The 17,035-nt window shown below is 45.7% G+C and overlaps 1 protein-coding gene across 3 annotated transcripts in view; it reads left to right on the top strand.

Moving 5' to 3' along the window:
- Positions 1-17,035, top strand: part of Gria1 (glutamate ionotropic receptor AMPA type subunit 1) — a 319,050-nt gene that overhangs the window by 255,866 nt on the left and 46,149 nt on the right. For all 3 annotated transcript variants that reach the window (XM_032913974.1, XM_032913973.1, XM_032913972.1), the window contains exon 12: positions 16,588-16,786. In XM_032913974.1, the coding sequence (XP_032769865.1) occupies positions 16,588-16,786 (199 nt within the window). The remainder of the gene's footprint in view (positions 1-16,587; positions 16,787-17,035) is intronic.

Raw genomic sequence — 17,035 nt, 5'->3', positions numbered from 1 at the left:
GCCAATGGCTAGTGGCCTGCTCACAACTTCAGGCCAGGAAGGACCTTGAAATATAATTTCCTTCCCAAAAGGTATTACTTCTGTATCCATAATCAACCAGTGAGACCCATGGCCATCCTCAAGGGAAGAAGTTTCATGACATCGTTAGACAATTCCTATCAAATCTGCTATAACTTTATAGCTTATGCTTTCCTGACTGCTAATTACAACTGTAGTTTAGTCATGTAGAGAAGGGGGATATTCTAGAAGGGGAAAAAAAAACAGTCAATGAAATTACTTCACCTGTTTTCAAAGTGATCTGTAAGGCATATTGTCGATGATGTCTTTAATCCTCACAATTGTCAACAATACTCTCCTAAGGACAGCCCATATACCTAGCTTACCTTCCCAGTACTCTAGAGCTAATCAAGTTGACAATTGTGAGGATAGGAGGATAGGACAGGAGGCTGGGGAAATGGTTCAGGGGGATCACAGTGGGCTCCCTGGCCAACCAGGGAGGTTGCTCAGCTCCAGGTTATAGAAAAAAATGTTGTCTCAACATCCAAGGTGAAGAGCAACTTGCCTCTACACACATAGACAAATATGTGTACATATGCTGTAGGCTGGTGTCAATATGCAGGTAAAGGCTGGCACCAGTTAGGTCAAGGCCATGATTGGACAGTAAAAAAAAATGAAGTGGGGACAAAGTTTTCGTAAGGAAGGAGAGAAAGAGAAGGAAGGAAAATTAAGATGGAGATGGAGGATGACCCAGATCCGGGTGGTCTTGAATTGCCAAGGTGGTTGGGATGGATTTCTGTAGACAACTTTATCTTATCTAGGTGGGTGGTTTACATCCTTATCAATTGGTTGTGAGTTTATTGTGTGGATGCATTGTGGATTGAGAATTTCCACATATAAATCTGATTGTTGGGTTACAATTTGTTGAGTCTTGATTTTAACAGGTTGTTGGGAGTTTATACCGTAACCATTAGGGGATGGATGTTGGGACTGGAAACAGAGCAGTGGCAGAGAGTTAGGAAAGGATAGCCGCCGCTGGGACCTGAGGGCGGATGCTAGAAATGTGAGCAGAGTCCACAGTAAGAGAGCTGTGAGATAGGCAGTCTCCACATGAAACTGGTGTGGCAGTGACCGGCCTTGGGAACTAGATGGATAGAGAGATTGCTGCCTGGATCAGAGCGTACTGGGGGGAGTGTGGAGACCCTGAGATAAATTAGCACTAGTTCCAATGGCCTGTTGGAGCCAGAACTAGCAGAAACCAGACCACAGGGTATGCACAGGACCGGTTTTTGTTTTTACAGCTACAACATGCACACACACACACACGCATAAGCTATTTTCATTTATATAAATGTAAATATACTGATAATGAGCTAATGCTGCCTTAATAAACTAGCAAAACATGCCAATTCCTAATGACACTGCCATTTGGGGATGCATGTGGGAATATAAGCAGAGAGAGTTTGGCACCTGCAGTTTTCAGTTTTGTATTCAAACCCAAAAATATTTGCTGAGTGCCTAACCTTAGGAACTTCAGAGGAGTCAAACTTCAAAGAATTCATTCTTTTTCTAGTTACTTGGGCTCCACTTGTGCAGTGCAAAGAGGCTAGTCACAGATGGGGAGAGGAGGTAGAATGGAGGGTTGGACGCAGACCTAGGCGTAGCACAGACTGGAAGCACCAGTGTGGGACCGAGCAGAGCTTGCTGCACACTATGCTGTCAGCAGGGTCAGGCAGGCAGCAGCAAGCAATAGAGGAAGATCAGAAAGGCAGAAGAGCGGCTGGGAAGCAGGGAATGTTTCAGATATGGGCTTCTTCAAGTTCCCTGACGCATCCACCCATCATAGACACTTGACAAGAGTAGGAAATGTACCAAAAGACATGTTCTGTGCAGATGGTGGAAAACATGGAACTCTTGTGGACTTGGTGAGAATGAACAGTGACAGGGAGACCGTGGAGACCAGTATAAAGAGTCGTCACAAACTAGAAAGTGAGCTGCCATGTAAGGCAGCAACCCAGTACTGGGTATTTACCCCGGAGTACGGTGAGGACCTGGAGAAATGCCAGAACCCCTGGATGTACTGGAACATCAGCTGTGATGCTAAGAAGGGGAAATAACCAAAGCATACACTGATCAACGCGTGGATAGGTACATGTGGTCTGCACACTCACAGGAGCGCCCTTAGCCTTCAAAAAATCCTGTGTGGCATCAAGGGTGAATCCCAGGGGACATTGCCAAATCAAATAAGCCAGGCAAAGCACAAATATCAAATAATATCATTGGAAAAGCCAAATTCACAAACTCGAGGAATGAATGTCAGTGTCTCGGCTGGTTTTCCCTTTGCTATGATAAAATACCTTGGCAGAATTCACAGGAGAAATGGTCGATTTGGGCTCATTGAGGTTCAAGTCAATCATGATGGGGAAGTCACGGAGGCAGCTGGTCCCACTGCATCCACAGTCAGAAGGCAGAAAGCATTGAATGCTAATGCTTAATTCAGCTTCTTTCGATAACGTCCAGGATTGTGGCACAGGGAAGGGTGCATTTCCCACCTAAATTGAACTAATTAGATAATTTCCTAAGGGCATCCCATATACCCAGCTTATCTTCCAAGCAACTCTAGAGCTAATCAAATTGATAATTGTGATTAATCATTATGGGCATTTACATGGGGTGAAGGGGAAATGGGTAGCTATGTTCTGTTTTACGTTTACTCCTTTTATTTTCTGTGTATGAGTGTTTTGCCTGTGCCCAACATGCAGACCTACTAAGGGTTATAAACTGTCATATATCATGTGGCTGCTGGGAATTAATGCCCTGTCCTCTGGAAAAGCAGTAAGTGTTCTTCGCTGCTGAGCCATCTCTCCATCCCAGGTGTAATCCTTGGGTGTCGAGTTCAACTCAAATGAGATGGAAAAGCTATGATCTCTTTTGTACAACCTCATATAAATAGGCAATGTCGATATATTGCTCACTTAAAATCGTGTTCCACCAGTAAATCTCATGTGAAATAGTCTGACAAAAATAAATTTTAATAAAGAAGAGGCAGGGGAGAAGGCATAACCATTAAGAGCACATACTGCTTTTGCAGAGGACCAAAGTTTGGCTCCCAGCATTCATATGGAGTGGCTCAAAACTGACTATAACCTGAGTACCAGGGAGTCTAACAGCCTCTGCTGGCCTCTCTGGGCTCTACACTCAGTTGCACATGCGCACACATAAACATGTACTAAAAACAAGACAAATCTTTAAAAACCTTTAAAACCATTAAAGAAATACCAGCTATAAATTTAAGAGAGAGCAGAGGATGGGATTATAGGAAGAGTTGGAAGAAAAAACAGAAGACTAACATGAAGTAATTCTATCTTAAAAATGAATATTATTCGGGATTAGGGATTTAGCTCAGTGGTAGAGCACTTGCCTAGCAAGCACAAGGCCCTGTGTTCAGTCCTCGGTTCTAAAAAATATTAATATTTTTCAAAACTTTACTGATTTTAAGCCAAGATTTAAGGATTTGTGTTAGTCTTTTATTATACCTTAACATATCATAGCATTTAGACTGTAATAAAAGAGAAAAATCTCTCCCCCACAGCCTGGAGCTTAAGTAAATATAACATCTACCAAAAGCACTGGTAAAGCTTTGGCATTTGTAGAGATCGTCCTGGTGGAGAAACTGGGAGAAGCTTCTTGGAGTAGACACCTTCTGAGGCAGAATTCGAAGCTGGAGAAATCTGATTTTTTGTTGTTGCTGTTGCTTGTTTGGTTGGTTTTGGGGGTTTTTGTTTGGTTGGTTTTTGTTTACACCAATAGAAGAAATGTATTCAGTGAATCACAGACAGTGACAATGAGAGCAAGTGATAAAATTTGAGAGAAAGCATTGAGTTATAAGGATCTGATCTGCACAGGAGAGGTGAATGGACAATTAGAAAAGAAAAGATGGGGCCAACTTTACATTTGTAGTTTTGGTGACGTGGACAAATAAGTAGTGAGAAATCTCAATCCTGTAGCCAAATCAACATCTTCATTGAGGACAGGTGTACTGGGGAATGGAGCCTTCACAGGTCCAAGGGCCTCCTTGATACCACACAATGCCATCCTCTGCTACATATGCAGCTGGAGCCATGGGTCCCTCCATGTATATTTGTTCGGTGGTTTAGTCCCTGGGAACTCTGGAGGGTCTGGTTGGTTGATATTGTTGTTCTTCCTATGGGTTTACAAACCCCTTCAGCCCCTTCAGTCTTTTCTCTAACTCCTCCACTAGGATCCCCGTGCTCAGTTCAACAGTTAGCTGTGAGCATCTGCCTCTGTATTTGTCAGGCTCTAGCAGGGCCTCTCAGGAGACAGCTATGTCAGGCTCCTGTCAGCATGCACTTCTTGGCATCCACAATATTATCTGAATTTGGTCTCTGCATGTGGGTTGGATCCCCAGGTGGTGCAGTCTCTGGAGGACCTTTCCTTCAGTCTCTGCTCCACACTTTGTCCCTGTATTTCCTCTAGACTAGAGTCATTCTGGGTTAAAAATTTGGAGATGAGTGGGGTGCCCATCCACCAACTGGCGGCTTTGCCTAACCTCTGGATATGGTCTCTACAGGTTCTCCCTCCACTTTGTTGGGCATTTCAGCTAATCTTATCCCCGTTGGGTCCTGGGAGCCTCTTGTTTTCCTGGCATCTGGGACTTGCTAGTTGCTATCCCCAGTTCCCCATCCCCCATTGCTATACACCTCTGTTCAAATTCCCGTCATCATACACCTCTATATGACGTCATCCTGTCTCCTCCCATACCTGATCCTGCCTCCCTTTTCCCCCTACCCTTCCTCTCTTCCTCCCAAGTCCCTCCCACCCTCTACCTCCTGTGAGTATTTTGTTCCCCCTTCTAAGAATGATTGAAGCATTCACATTTTGGTCTTTCTTCTTCTTGAGATTCATATGTCTGTAATTGTATCTTGGGTATTCCGAGCTTTTGAGCTAATATCCACTTATTGGTGAATGTATACCATGCGTGTGACTGGGTTATCTCACTCAGGATGGTATTTTCTAGTTCCATCCATTTGCCTAAGAATTTCATAAAGTCATTGTTTTTGATAGCTGAGTAATATTCCATTGTGTAGATGTACCACCTTTTCTGTATCCATTCCTCTGTTGAAGGGCATCCAGGTTCTTTCCAGCTTCTGGCTATTATAAATAAGGCTGCTATGAACATAGTGGAGCACGTGTCCTTATTATATGTTGGATCATCTTTTGGGTATATGCCCAAGAGTGGTATAGCTGAGTCCTCAGGTAGTACTTTGCCCAGTTTTCTGAGGAACCTCCAGACTGATATCCAGAGTGGTTGTACCAACTTGCAATGCCCCCATCAATAGAGGAGTGTGCCTCTTTCTCCACATCCTTGCCAGCATCTGCTGTCACCTGAATATTTTATCTGAGCCATTCTGACTGGTGTGAGATGGAATCTCAGGGTTGTTTTGATTTGCATTTCCCTGATGACTATGGATGTTGAACATTTCTTTAGGTGCTTCTTGGGCATTTGAGATTCCTTAGTTGAGAATTCTTGGTTCAGCTCTGTGCCCCATTTTTAATAGGGTTATTTGGTTCTCCGAAGTCTAACTTTTTGAGTTCTTTGTATATATTGGATATTAGCCCTCTATCGGATATAGGATTGGTAAAGATCTTTTTCCAATCTATTGGTTGCCATTTTGTTCTATTGACAGTGTCCTTTGCCTTATAAGCTTTGCAATTTTATGAGGTCCCATTTGTCAATTCTTGATCTTAGAGCTTAAGTCACTGGTGTTTTATTCAGGATATTTTCCCTGGTGCCTAAGTATTTGAGGCTCTTCCCCCACTTTCTCTTCTCTTAGTTTCAGTATATCTGGTTTTATGTGGAGGTCCAAAGCTCAAGTCCAAGTGGATCAAGGACCTCCATATAAAACCAAATAAACTGGGAAAATCTCTTGAGAACATCTGTCAAGAAACAAGATGGGAGGTTGAGAGTGTCAGCTGATGACAGATGGAGGAGGAGGAACATGGGCGTGTCTGGGGTAGTAAGAAGGGAGGCAAGGTTTGGTCCCACCCCAGGACAGTTTCTGCCGATTGACAGGGGTTTGTTTTCCCCCACGCCTATGTTTGTTTTTCTATTATTTCTATGACAGGACTGAGCATCTTGAAGCAACTTAAATATATTAGCTTGTAGTTCTTAGGTTGAATATTCAATACTGGATCAAAGGGTTAAGATGCTGTTACCTGGGGACTTCTGGGGAAGGACCTGTTTCCTTGAACATTTGGATTTTTGGCAAAATGTCTGGTTTTAAGAACAACCTTGTTTCTCTTGGTGGCTGTCCACGAGGGGCTGTTTCTGACTTCTAGACAACATCCTCAGCCCTGAACCTCTCTTCTCCCTCTGATGGCCATGCAGCATCTCACCCCACCCTGTGATTTGCTGCAGAACATCCCTGTCCTTCTGTCTCATCTCATCAGCCAATAATTCTGACTTCTTCTTCCACTTTCAGAGGCCAAGCTGATGACCTTGTGCCCATTCCTCATTTTAAAATCCCTAACTTTAATTCTCCAAAAGTTTCCTTTTGTTATTTAATACAAGATATCCATAGGTTCTAGGAGTTCGGATTTGGGTGACTTTGAGGGCAAATTGTTCTGCCCCTGACATCCCACTTGGTAAGATTAGGTAACTTTTCCAAAGTCATGGCCTCATTTTTGTAGCTTAACTTTGAGCCTAAGCAGCCTGGTAAGGGTACCTTTTTCCTTGCTACCTTAATTATCATGCTTTCCAGAAAACACAAAGTTGAGGTTGGGGGAATGGCTTAATGGTGAGTCATCTGCCTTTCATGTGCAAGGCTCTGGATTCCACATATAACAAATATAGCAAAGAAAGGAGGGTGGGAGAAGAGAAGAAAAGACAGAGAGAGAGAGAGAAGAGAGAAAGAGAAGAGGGATACTGACTTATTGCAGACATCCCCAAATGGAAGACATGAGAGATATTGAAGGAAAGTTTGTAATGGTTTATAGCCAGCTTACATTCATTTTATAACATTTTGTAAAATAACCAGCCCCACTCAACATATTAACATATTATGCCCCAATTCTGGAGTCAGAGCCAGCATGTTCTGACTTGGTTTTCAGCTGGGGATTCATACAGTTGCAATGGAGTTGTCAACCACTGAGCTCTTGCCCAGAGCTCAGGACCTTCTTCCACACATTCCCTTTGCCATCAGAATTTACTCCCTAGTAACTACAGGAGCCCTTGTCTTGCTGACTATGAGTGGGAACCACTCAGCTTTTGAGGATCTCACTGGGTGAGGGTGTGGGGTACTGAGTCCCTCTCATCTTGATGATACAAACTATCCCTGACCTCAGCCCTCACATACACACACTTTCAGTCTCTCCAACTTCTGTCTCCTACTAAAGAAGATTCTTCCCATGAGTTCCATGCTTGGAGCAGGCCCACTAGGTAAGACCGTCAGCTTAAACTTCACCACAGGTAAGCTCCCCTTCATAACTTGAGTAAGCTCAAGACAGAGGTCAGCTTACAATGCTGCCTGGCTCATCTCCCATGCACATGGAAAGGAACTAACTCATGTTCTTGGATACAGGAAGCACAGAAAGGGGGATGAATGGTAGAGAAGGATGCCAAGAACCGGGGCCTGATGAAAGCAGTGTTTCCTGCCTTCTTTAGAAGGATGTAGAAGAAGACCCTCATCTCCTGAGATTTTAGAGGAAAACCACACCCCCTCAATCTCCTGAACACTAGAAGGAAGGTCCTTTGGAGCCTGTTCCTCCCAATGTACAGCCTAGGGCAAGACCAGAGTCCAGTTGGTCTCCAGCCTTGGTATTGTCAAGAGGGAGGCTGTGCTTGGTGGGAACTCTTGAAGAAGAAATGGGAAGATCGAAGCAGATGCTCTGTGCCTATGGTAACCCAGAGAGATCTCTGACAGTGATTCGCCAATGGTGGGGAACTGTCAGAATTTGTGGGAACTTCAGTTTTTTACAGTACATTTAAAGACACAAACTTTATTATCTTAACTTTGTGCCATACATAACATGTTCCCTGACAATCACTTTGCAAAGATATCTGAAGGAACAGGATTTTATAACCATGGGAGGATTGTAGATGCATCTGAATTATCACTTCTTCCAAAATCGTCTTCTAAAGCTTTGCGACAAGCCTATTGAGTCATCAACCAAGCACTTACTTCTCTTCTTCTATAGATAGCTCAGGAAAGCGGGACAAACTGTATGTGAGGTTTCCTGTTCCTTCAACAGATATTGGGACTGTATTGGGTTGTAAAAGTTGATGAAGGAATATGAACTCTGCTAACGGCTTTGTCGTTGGGTGTGGTCACAAGTGAAGCTGAGAAGAACAGGAAGGAATTCATGACCCATGCAAGAGTATCCAAGAAATGAGAAGTGTGCATGGAGGCTCCAGGCAGGCAGTCTTTAAGAGAAGGGGCCTCTCAGAGGGGTCTACCCCTGAGCTCAGGGCTCTGCTCGGTCTAGAACCCACTGTTCGATCTCCAAGGATGTCCTGTGGTGCCCATCATTTCAATCATATGAAGCCTTTTCCTGCCTCAGAACCTGCGTTCCTCCAGGCTGTGTTCACTGTCTAAAATAGATGCTCCCAAACTATTCACGCTTTTAGACTTTTCTCCAACCTTCCGCTCTGCCTTTATTTTTTTTTCCAGTTGCTGAGATTAAAATAATCCTGACAAAGACTCTTGAGGAAGGAAGGGTTTAGTCCAGCACAGTCACAAGTTACAGTGCAGAGAAGCCGCAGTACCAGGTGCTTGAGATCCCTGGTTCTATTGCATCCACTGTCAAGAAGCAGAGGGCAATGGATGGGATGCATGCTGCTGCTCAGCTCATTGCCTCCATCTGATACAGTCCACAAAGCCCCTGCCTAGGCAATGGTGCCGCCCACAGTGGGCAGGTCTTGCCATATCAATTCACTCAGTTAAGGAAATTCTTCCCTTGGATGGCTAGCACCCAACCTAATCTAAACAATCCCTCACTGAGATGCCTTTCCAAAGTGAATCCAGTTCGAGTTGGCAGTTAACACTGTCATGATCTGTCATCCTTCATATTACCCATTCGGAGAACCTTTTTTTTTTCACTAGTTTTCCTTTACTCTTCCAGATTCCCCATCATCCACCAAATTAGTGAATTAAAAAATACAATATGAGTGGCTAACCCAAGTCATGATCATGCAACAGATGGAGGCCTAAGGATCCAAGAGGTGAGGTTAGCTTCTTGGGCTCCCATAGCTAGAAAGGATGAAGCTGGGATTTGAACTCATATCTTCTGTTGCAACACTCCAGACTTTTGAGCACTGTGCTTGGCCTTCTAGGTCTTACAGAACTGCCACAGGTCCACTGGAGCTGGAGAAATGGCTCAGCCGTTAAGAGCACGTGTGGCTCTTGCAGAGAACCTAAGATCACTTCTCATCATCTACACTGGCAACTCACACCAGCTTGAAACTCCAGCTCCCAGGGGTCTGATTTCCTCTCCTGGCCTCTTCAGGCACCTACATGCACATGACATAGACACAGACACTGATGATATTTTGAAAAATTAATCATTTTTAAATGAAGCTCTTACCCTTGGTGTAACTCTTCAAACAGTATCTAACTTAGACTTTCATTGTAATTTTTTAAAGAAATGAATACCACTGTGTTGCCCAGGCTGGAATCCACTGACTATTTGTGGGCTCAGTCCCACCGCTGGTCAGTTATGGCCTACTCAATTTCAGACCTGAGCTAGATTCCCCCCTCATTAGGTAACCTAGTAGTACCCACCTTCCAGGAGGCCATGGTGTTGCTGTCAAGCTGAATGCAGACATGGATCACAGAACACTACAGCCTAGAACTTGTGGGCTGCAACAATCCTCCTGCCCCAGCCTCCCAAGTAATTGGAACTATAGACACTGACCACAATTCCTTGAAAAGTCGGTCTTTTAAATGAGGCTATAGTCTATTTTCTTCTTTATCGTCAGCTTTGTATGCTGTGGTGGTGCACACTGGAGAAGACAGCATATGGGAGGAACCCTAGCAAAAGGGTGTGAGTTCAAGGCTAGTTTGGTCTACAAAGTGAGTAAGAGGCCAGCCTGGGTTGCCTGAGACCCTGTCTCAAAAAAAAAAAATCGATCAATAAATGTCTTGTCAATAAATGTCACTGTTCACTTAGCATCCTTGACTGAACTTGCTTCCAGGCCGTTACATATGAATACTAGCAAGACACCGCGTCAAGGTGTCTACTCTGGCCCAGGTATGCCTTGAGTCTGCAGTTCAGCCTTACAAACCCCATTAGGGGCTCCCACTATGACCCCCATCTTGCTAAAAGTTAAAACAAGCTTCAGAAATATAAAATGACTTTGCTCGAAATTTCCTACGGGGCAGGACAGCAGGTGGTCCACACAGCTTCCAAGCTCCCACTTAGCCATCTTAGATGCTCAGACAGGCTGAGCGTCCCTTTGAAGGCATGAATAGGGCTCCCGGTGAGCTTAGAAAGGAACACTGGCCCTGCCGGGGTGGTTGTTCTGCTGGCTCAGCAGGGGAGAAGTGAGAGGGAGGGGCTGAGTGTGCAGGGAACCGGCTGTGGTAAAATGGTACCTGACAAATGGGATGTTTTCAATCGATTATTTTAAGTGAAATAGCTACTGCTAATACGCGTCCTGTGCTGAAGATAACCACATGTTAATTAAAGCAGAAGTGTGCCTTGTTCATTTGCCTCCTGTTTGCTCATGAGTTAGGGGCTATTTTTAAAAAGTCCACAGCACACTGTATTTAAATACGTCCGCAACCTTAAAGACTTCAAATGCCAGGCATTTGGGCCATCGATGAGAAATGAGAACTGAGGAAAGGTCCCAGGCCCTCAGAGCCCACCTGGACGCTGATAATCAGCGGGTGAATCGGCAGGATCAGGAGCTTGGGGCGGGCCACTCAACATGCAGGAAAACCATATGCTTTCTTGCTATGGGCTGCCCAGCGGCAGCTATAAAAGAAATCCTTCTATGTATGTAAAGCCCAAATTATATATGGAAGAAGCCTCGTTTTAACAGCAGTGTGACGCCAAATATTCTCTTCTAGGAACTGCGGGGTGAGGGAGAGTCAGGGCCTGCAGTTAGCCTTGAGAAGATGGTGGGGGCGGGGCAGGGGGGCGGGAAGAGCTCGGCAGAATCCAACTTCACACAGGTGGAGTCACGCCCTGATGTCAGATCTTGGGTCCCCGCGAGCTCAGTCACTGGCTTTGTAACGTCAAGTACTCTGTCTTTCTCAACCTCAGGTTCCTGGTGAAGCCACTGCCATGCTCACACCTGGTCTGCCCAGAGAATAGAGATTGAAGAAATAGCAACAAACGCTCTGTGCAGCTCAGATGCCCCACCCCCCCCCCACCCCCACCCCACCCCGTAGAACGTGGTGCTGGGAGCTTACTGTGGTTTGTGGGGACTGCAACAGCCATGTGTTCACATTTTCTTTCCTGACTTCGCTGGTTGTTCACACTTCAGGAAATGCCTCTCCAATGCAGAATGCTCACAGCCAGTGTGCTGGCTAGTTTTAAATGTCAACTCCACACAAGCTAGAATCACTTTGGAAGCGGGAATCTCAGCTGAGAAAATGTCCCCACCAGAATGGCCTGTAGGCAAGTCTGCAGTGCATTCTCTTGATTTACTGATTGACGTGGGAAGGTCCAGCTCACTGTGGGTGGGGCCACCTCTGAGCTGGTGGTTCCGGTTTCCTTAAGAAGGCAGGCAAAGCAAGCCATGAAGATCAAGCCAGTAAGCAGCATTTCTCCTCCATGGTCTCTGTATCAACTCCTGTCTCCAGCTCCTGCCCAACTTTTCTGGATGCTGGACTGTGATCAGGAAGGGTAAAATAAAATAAACCCTCTCCTCCCCGCATTGCTTTTGGTTATGATATTTTATTACAGCAATAGGAACAGCCTGCCTGCCTCCATGGCCCAGTCAGGTGACACCTCTTCCAGGATGCCTTTCAAGATTTTTCCTAGTAGGCCATGATCTTCCCTACCCCATGTCTTTTTAGCACATGATGAATGACCCTTGTAGGCTCTATGCAAGCATAGCTACTAAAGGGGCTTTTGTGCATAGGTGTCCTGACTCTTCTATTAGTCAAGTCCCTTGAAGGAAAACCTCTTAGATATTCCCCATCATGCTGTGTTGTACAGTCCTGAGAAAACGTGTGTATCCATTACATACCTGGATGCTGAGAACAGAGCAAGAAGTGACATGGATGAGACCTGTACCTACCACTATAGGGAGACAGATGGTCACAGAGTTGGCAAACCTATGTGACTATGGAAATGTCACTTCAACTTTAATAAGCACGACAACAAAAAGCAAGGTGAGAGAAGCAGGAGGCCAGAACACTACTTCAGGGGGCATGTGTGAAAGTGGGTGACATTTGAGTAGAAACCCCAAGGGAAGGGTTTACAGAAGCAGGTTTAGGGCAAATTCAAGGAAGTAAGTCCCTGGTCTAGGGCCAAGTGCAAATGTCCTGAGGTGGGTTTCTTAGTTACTGTCCTGTTGCTGTGAATAGACATCATGTGCAAGGCAACTTATAAAAGAAAGCATTGAATTTTGGGGTCAGGGTTCCAGATGGTTAGAATCCATGGCCATCATGGTGGGGAGCAGGTAGCAAAGCATGGTTTTGGAGCAGTAGCTGAGAGCTTATACACACACACACACACACACACACACACACACACACACACACACACACACTCAGACACACACACTCACACACACTCACACTCACACACTCACACACACACACACACACACTCTCACACACACACACACACACTCACACACACACACACTCACACACACACACTCACACTTGTATACACACTCACACACACACTCTCTCACACACACACACACACACTCTCACACTCACACACATCACACACACACTCACACACACATTCCACATACATACACACTCACATACACACTCTCACACACACACACACACACTCACACACACACACACACACACTCACACACACACACACACACACACTCACACACACACTCACACACTCATACACACTCACACACACATACTCACATACACACACTCACACACACTCACATACTCACGCACACACACTCACACTGCATGGAGATGATAAAGGCTTTTGACACCTCACAGCTCACTACCAGTGACACACCCACTCCACCAAGAAGATGCCTCCTAAATATTCCCAAATCCTTCTTACTTAACCGGTGACCAAGATTAAATACGTGAGCCTATGAGGCCCCTTCTCATTCAAACCACCACAGTAGGAAGATTTTTTTTTCTCTCAAAACTACAAATGTAATGGGGGAGTGCCTCCTGGAAGCTATTAGAATTGGGTCATTCAGGAAGCATCTCACAAGCCCTGGTAAAAATATTTAGATTTTCTTTTCTAACCATGACTGATTTTAAATAGGGTCAGGGAAGATCATGAGCCTGGTTTTAGTTTTAAAAGATCTATATGGAGCTAGGATCTATATAAGGCTAGAGAAGTAGCTCAGTTGGTAAAGGGCTTACCAAACAAGCATAATGGCCTAAATCTGACCTCCAGAACTCGTATAAGAAGCTGAGTATGGTGGCACCCACTTCCTCCCCAAGTTTCTTTGAGACATGGTGTTTATCGCAATAGAAAAACAAGCTAATTCAAAGACTGCACCATACAATAAGTGAGTGAGTGAGCAGAACTATTAATATTCGCCCATTACTTTACAAACTGCGTTTATGCCACACTTGTATGATCTTACTCTAACGGGAAGTGGCATTCTTCTGTGAATGAAAGCTGTGCAGGTGATAGACCCAGGCACCGGCCTGCAGAGCCTTGGGCTGTCCTTGGAGCCCTTAACTAAGCCCCAGCTCCTACCTCTGGGCTACTCCCAACTGGAGAGCTACGGTGGCGGTGACCAGCATCTGGGACAGTTACTCACTACAGCTCTGCCAGAGGCCTGGCATGCACTTGGCGAAGTGCCGTGACGATCCCATGGAGACTCACATCTTAGATGCAGCTATTTCATCAGCAGAACCTGCAAGTTTGGCCAGAGCCCATCACCCAGCTCTGGGTATCTCTTTGTAGAGAGCTCAGGTCAGCAACGAGGCAAGATGGACATTGTTTCCCCACAGTTCGGAGTCAGACTCTTGGAGTCAGGACCTCATAGCTCTCTTCCCCAGACCCGTTTAACAATAGCTGTTCAAAAGCAAAGACAAAAGGGAAATAGTCATGCCCATGACCTCGTACGGCTGGCTGATTGAAGGGACCAGGAAAGTGTCCCTCTGTCCCCTGTCTCACAGGGATGACAGACATGCTTTTAAAGGAACAGTCTAGACCCACGTTTCTGTCAGAGATGATTTGGAGTTAAAGCTCCTGGCTTGAAAGACAATGGCTGATGATAACGTTCCACTCCCTACTCAGCCTCAGAATGGACTTTTTGGAAGGGCCCTCAAATAGGTTCCACACCCCTGACCCTAGCCAGGCAATGCTCCCCATACTGTCCACATATCCCGGAAAATGCCACTGTGTGCTGCATTAGACTATCCACTGTGCTTCTGCTTGCCTCTTTGCTTCTGAAGAATGCCCTCCAGATTTGCTACATCCTTAACATAGTATGACAATGTAGCTTACAAAGACACGGATTGGCTTGTCCAGAGTTGTGCATATAATAAGAAAAGACAGGGCTCCACATGCTTTGCCCAGCCCAGAGTCCACTCTCCGGACTGGGCAAAGTCACCCCTCTGTTACTTACTCTTCCTATTGCCGCCAAGGAAGCTTAAGGGAGGACGGTTTGCTTGTGCTCACACAGAAGGTACAGTTCATCGTGGAGGGAAAAATACAGAGATCGCGGGGTGGGAATGTGAGACAGCTGCTCATACCACATCCACGGTCAGGAAGCAGAGACGAAGGCTCAGCTCACCTTTCCCAATTCATTAAGCCTAAGACCCTGCCCACATTCAGCATGGGTCTTCCTACTTAACCCAGTCTAGAAATTCCCTCACAGACACTCCCAGATGCCTATCTCCGTAGATCCTGTCAAGTTGACGGTCAGTGTGAACCATCACACTCCCTAAGAATCATATGCAGTGACTAGAGTCAGATCTGGGCTCTGGCAGCCTTAGCAAGCCAGGCTCCACCATTCATCTTCCACATGGCCATTAAACACACAAACAAAATGTGAAAAGCAGACAGAGGAGGTGAATCCGATGTGGTCACTTGGGGACTAGGAACAAAGAGCTGTGGTAATTTCCCTAATATCCCTCTACAGTGTGAACGTGGTATTTAGTTTTAAGTTAAGCACACCTGGTCAAAATGTGGCCCCCATCCATCGGAGCCTCAGCTCCAGTCTATTTCGCATTGTTACAACAGTGGGGAATCTTCCTGGGACACAAGCTCCTCCTCCTCCGGCTGGCACTAGGGTCCCAGTCTTTCCTTTTCCCAGCATGAGATTCAATTGTCTGATTGACACTGATTCAAGTGTCCATATTCCTGCCTGGAAGGTTCCAAAGTCACCCTGAGGAGAATCCACACCACCCTGTGGAGTCACTGGGGAGCGCCAGAGAATGAGAGAGGCCCCTGTGGCTCTCATTCTAGTCGTCTTTCTCTTCGTTATTTGTGGCACACGAAAGAGTCCACAGAAATACATAGGGAAACTTCATCTCATGTATTAGCCCCTTTCTTTCCTTTCTTGTGTGTGTGTGTGTGTGTGTGTGTGTGTGTGTGTGTGTATTGTATGTTGAAAAGGGATCTCCCATAGCCCAGACTGGCTTCGAACTCTGTGTGCCCAAGATAAAAGTGAACTTCTGATCCTCCTACTTCTCTACCTCTTCTCCTCTACTTGCAGAATGCTAGAATCACAGGTGTATAACTTCACACTCAGCTTAACCTTTTCTAAACCCCATCTCTGTGTTCTGTGTTGGTCAGTGGAGGGACTGCCTATCTCCTGCAGTGATTTTCCCCACTGTGACTACAGTACGGTTACTCTAATTCTGTGCATATATCTGATACTGTCTTCCTTCCCTCTCCTTCTACAGCACCATCCTAGGCATTAAGAAGACAATGAGATGGCTGCCATTTATTATTTCCAGGTCCATCGTGTGTGTGTGTGTGTGTGTGTGTGTGTGTGTGTGTGTGTGTGAGAGAGAGAGAGAGAGAGAGAGAGAGAGAGAGAGAGAGAGAGAGCTTGCATTTATGTGGCTATCTTTGTAGGTGTTGACTGCATTTGAAGGGAGTTTACACATGTCTTAGATGCTTGTGGACAAGTGCTGACACATCTGTGTCATTGCTGACATGTCTTGATATGTCTGTCCATGTAAAGCAAGTGTGAAGATTCCCTGTGCACATTATCGCCCCAGGGGCAGAGACCCCACAGTTCCTTATCATGACAAGGAAGGAAACACGGCATCTCTCTAATGTTTGAATTCTCACTTCTGCCTTACAGAGTGGAGGGTGCCATCGGGTTTGACAGCTGTGCTGGCAGAACTCTGCTGGCTCCCTGCTCCTCCCCAGAGTCTTCTGTGATGGATGTCCATGCCTCTGACCCATCTCCCCTTTGACCTGCAGGTCCCTGTCCGGACGCATTGTCGGCGGCGTCTGGTGGTTCTTCACTTTGATCATCATCTCCTCGTACACAGCCAACCTGGCTGCCTTCCTGACTGTGGAGAGGATGGTGTCTCCCATTGAGAGTGCAGAGGACCTGGCAAAGCAGACGGAAATTGCTTATGGGACATTGGAAGCAGGCTCCACTAAGGAGTTCTTCAGGGTGAGGGCATCCCTGATCCCGAGACCTTCTTAGAAGGGAATCACTCAGTTACATTTCCCTTTTCACTAAAGAGTGTGGGGGCTGGGTAGGAGTGGCTCCATGGTGGAAATACTCTGGAGGTTCTGTGTTCCTTTCTAACCAACACAAAATAAATAGATGATAGATAGACAGACGGACAGACAGACAGACAGACAGACAGACAGTGAGATTACAGGGAGCAAAATAACTATCTTCATACAATCTGAGAAA

This window comes from Rattus rattus, chromosome 9, assembly GCF_011064425.1.
Source record: "Rattus rattus isolate New Zealand chromosome 9, Rrattus_CSIRO_v1, whole genome shotgun sequence".
Lineage (NCBI taxonomy): Eukaryota > Metazoa > Chordata > Mammalia > Rodentia > Muridae > Rattus > Rattus rattus.
This window is presented reverse-complemented; position numbering and strand designations above follow the sequence as displayed.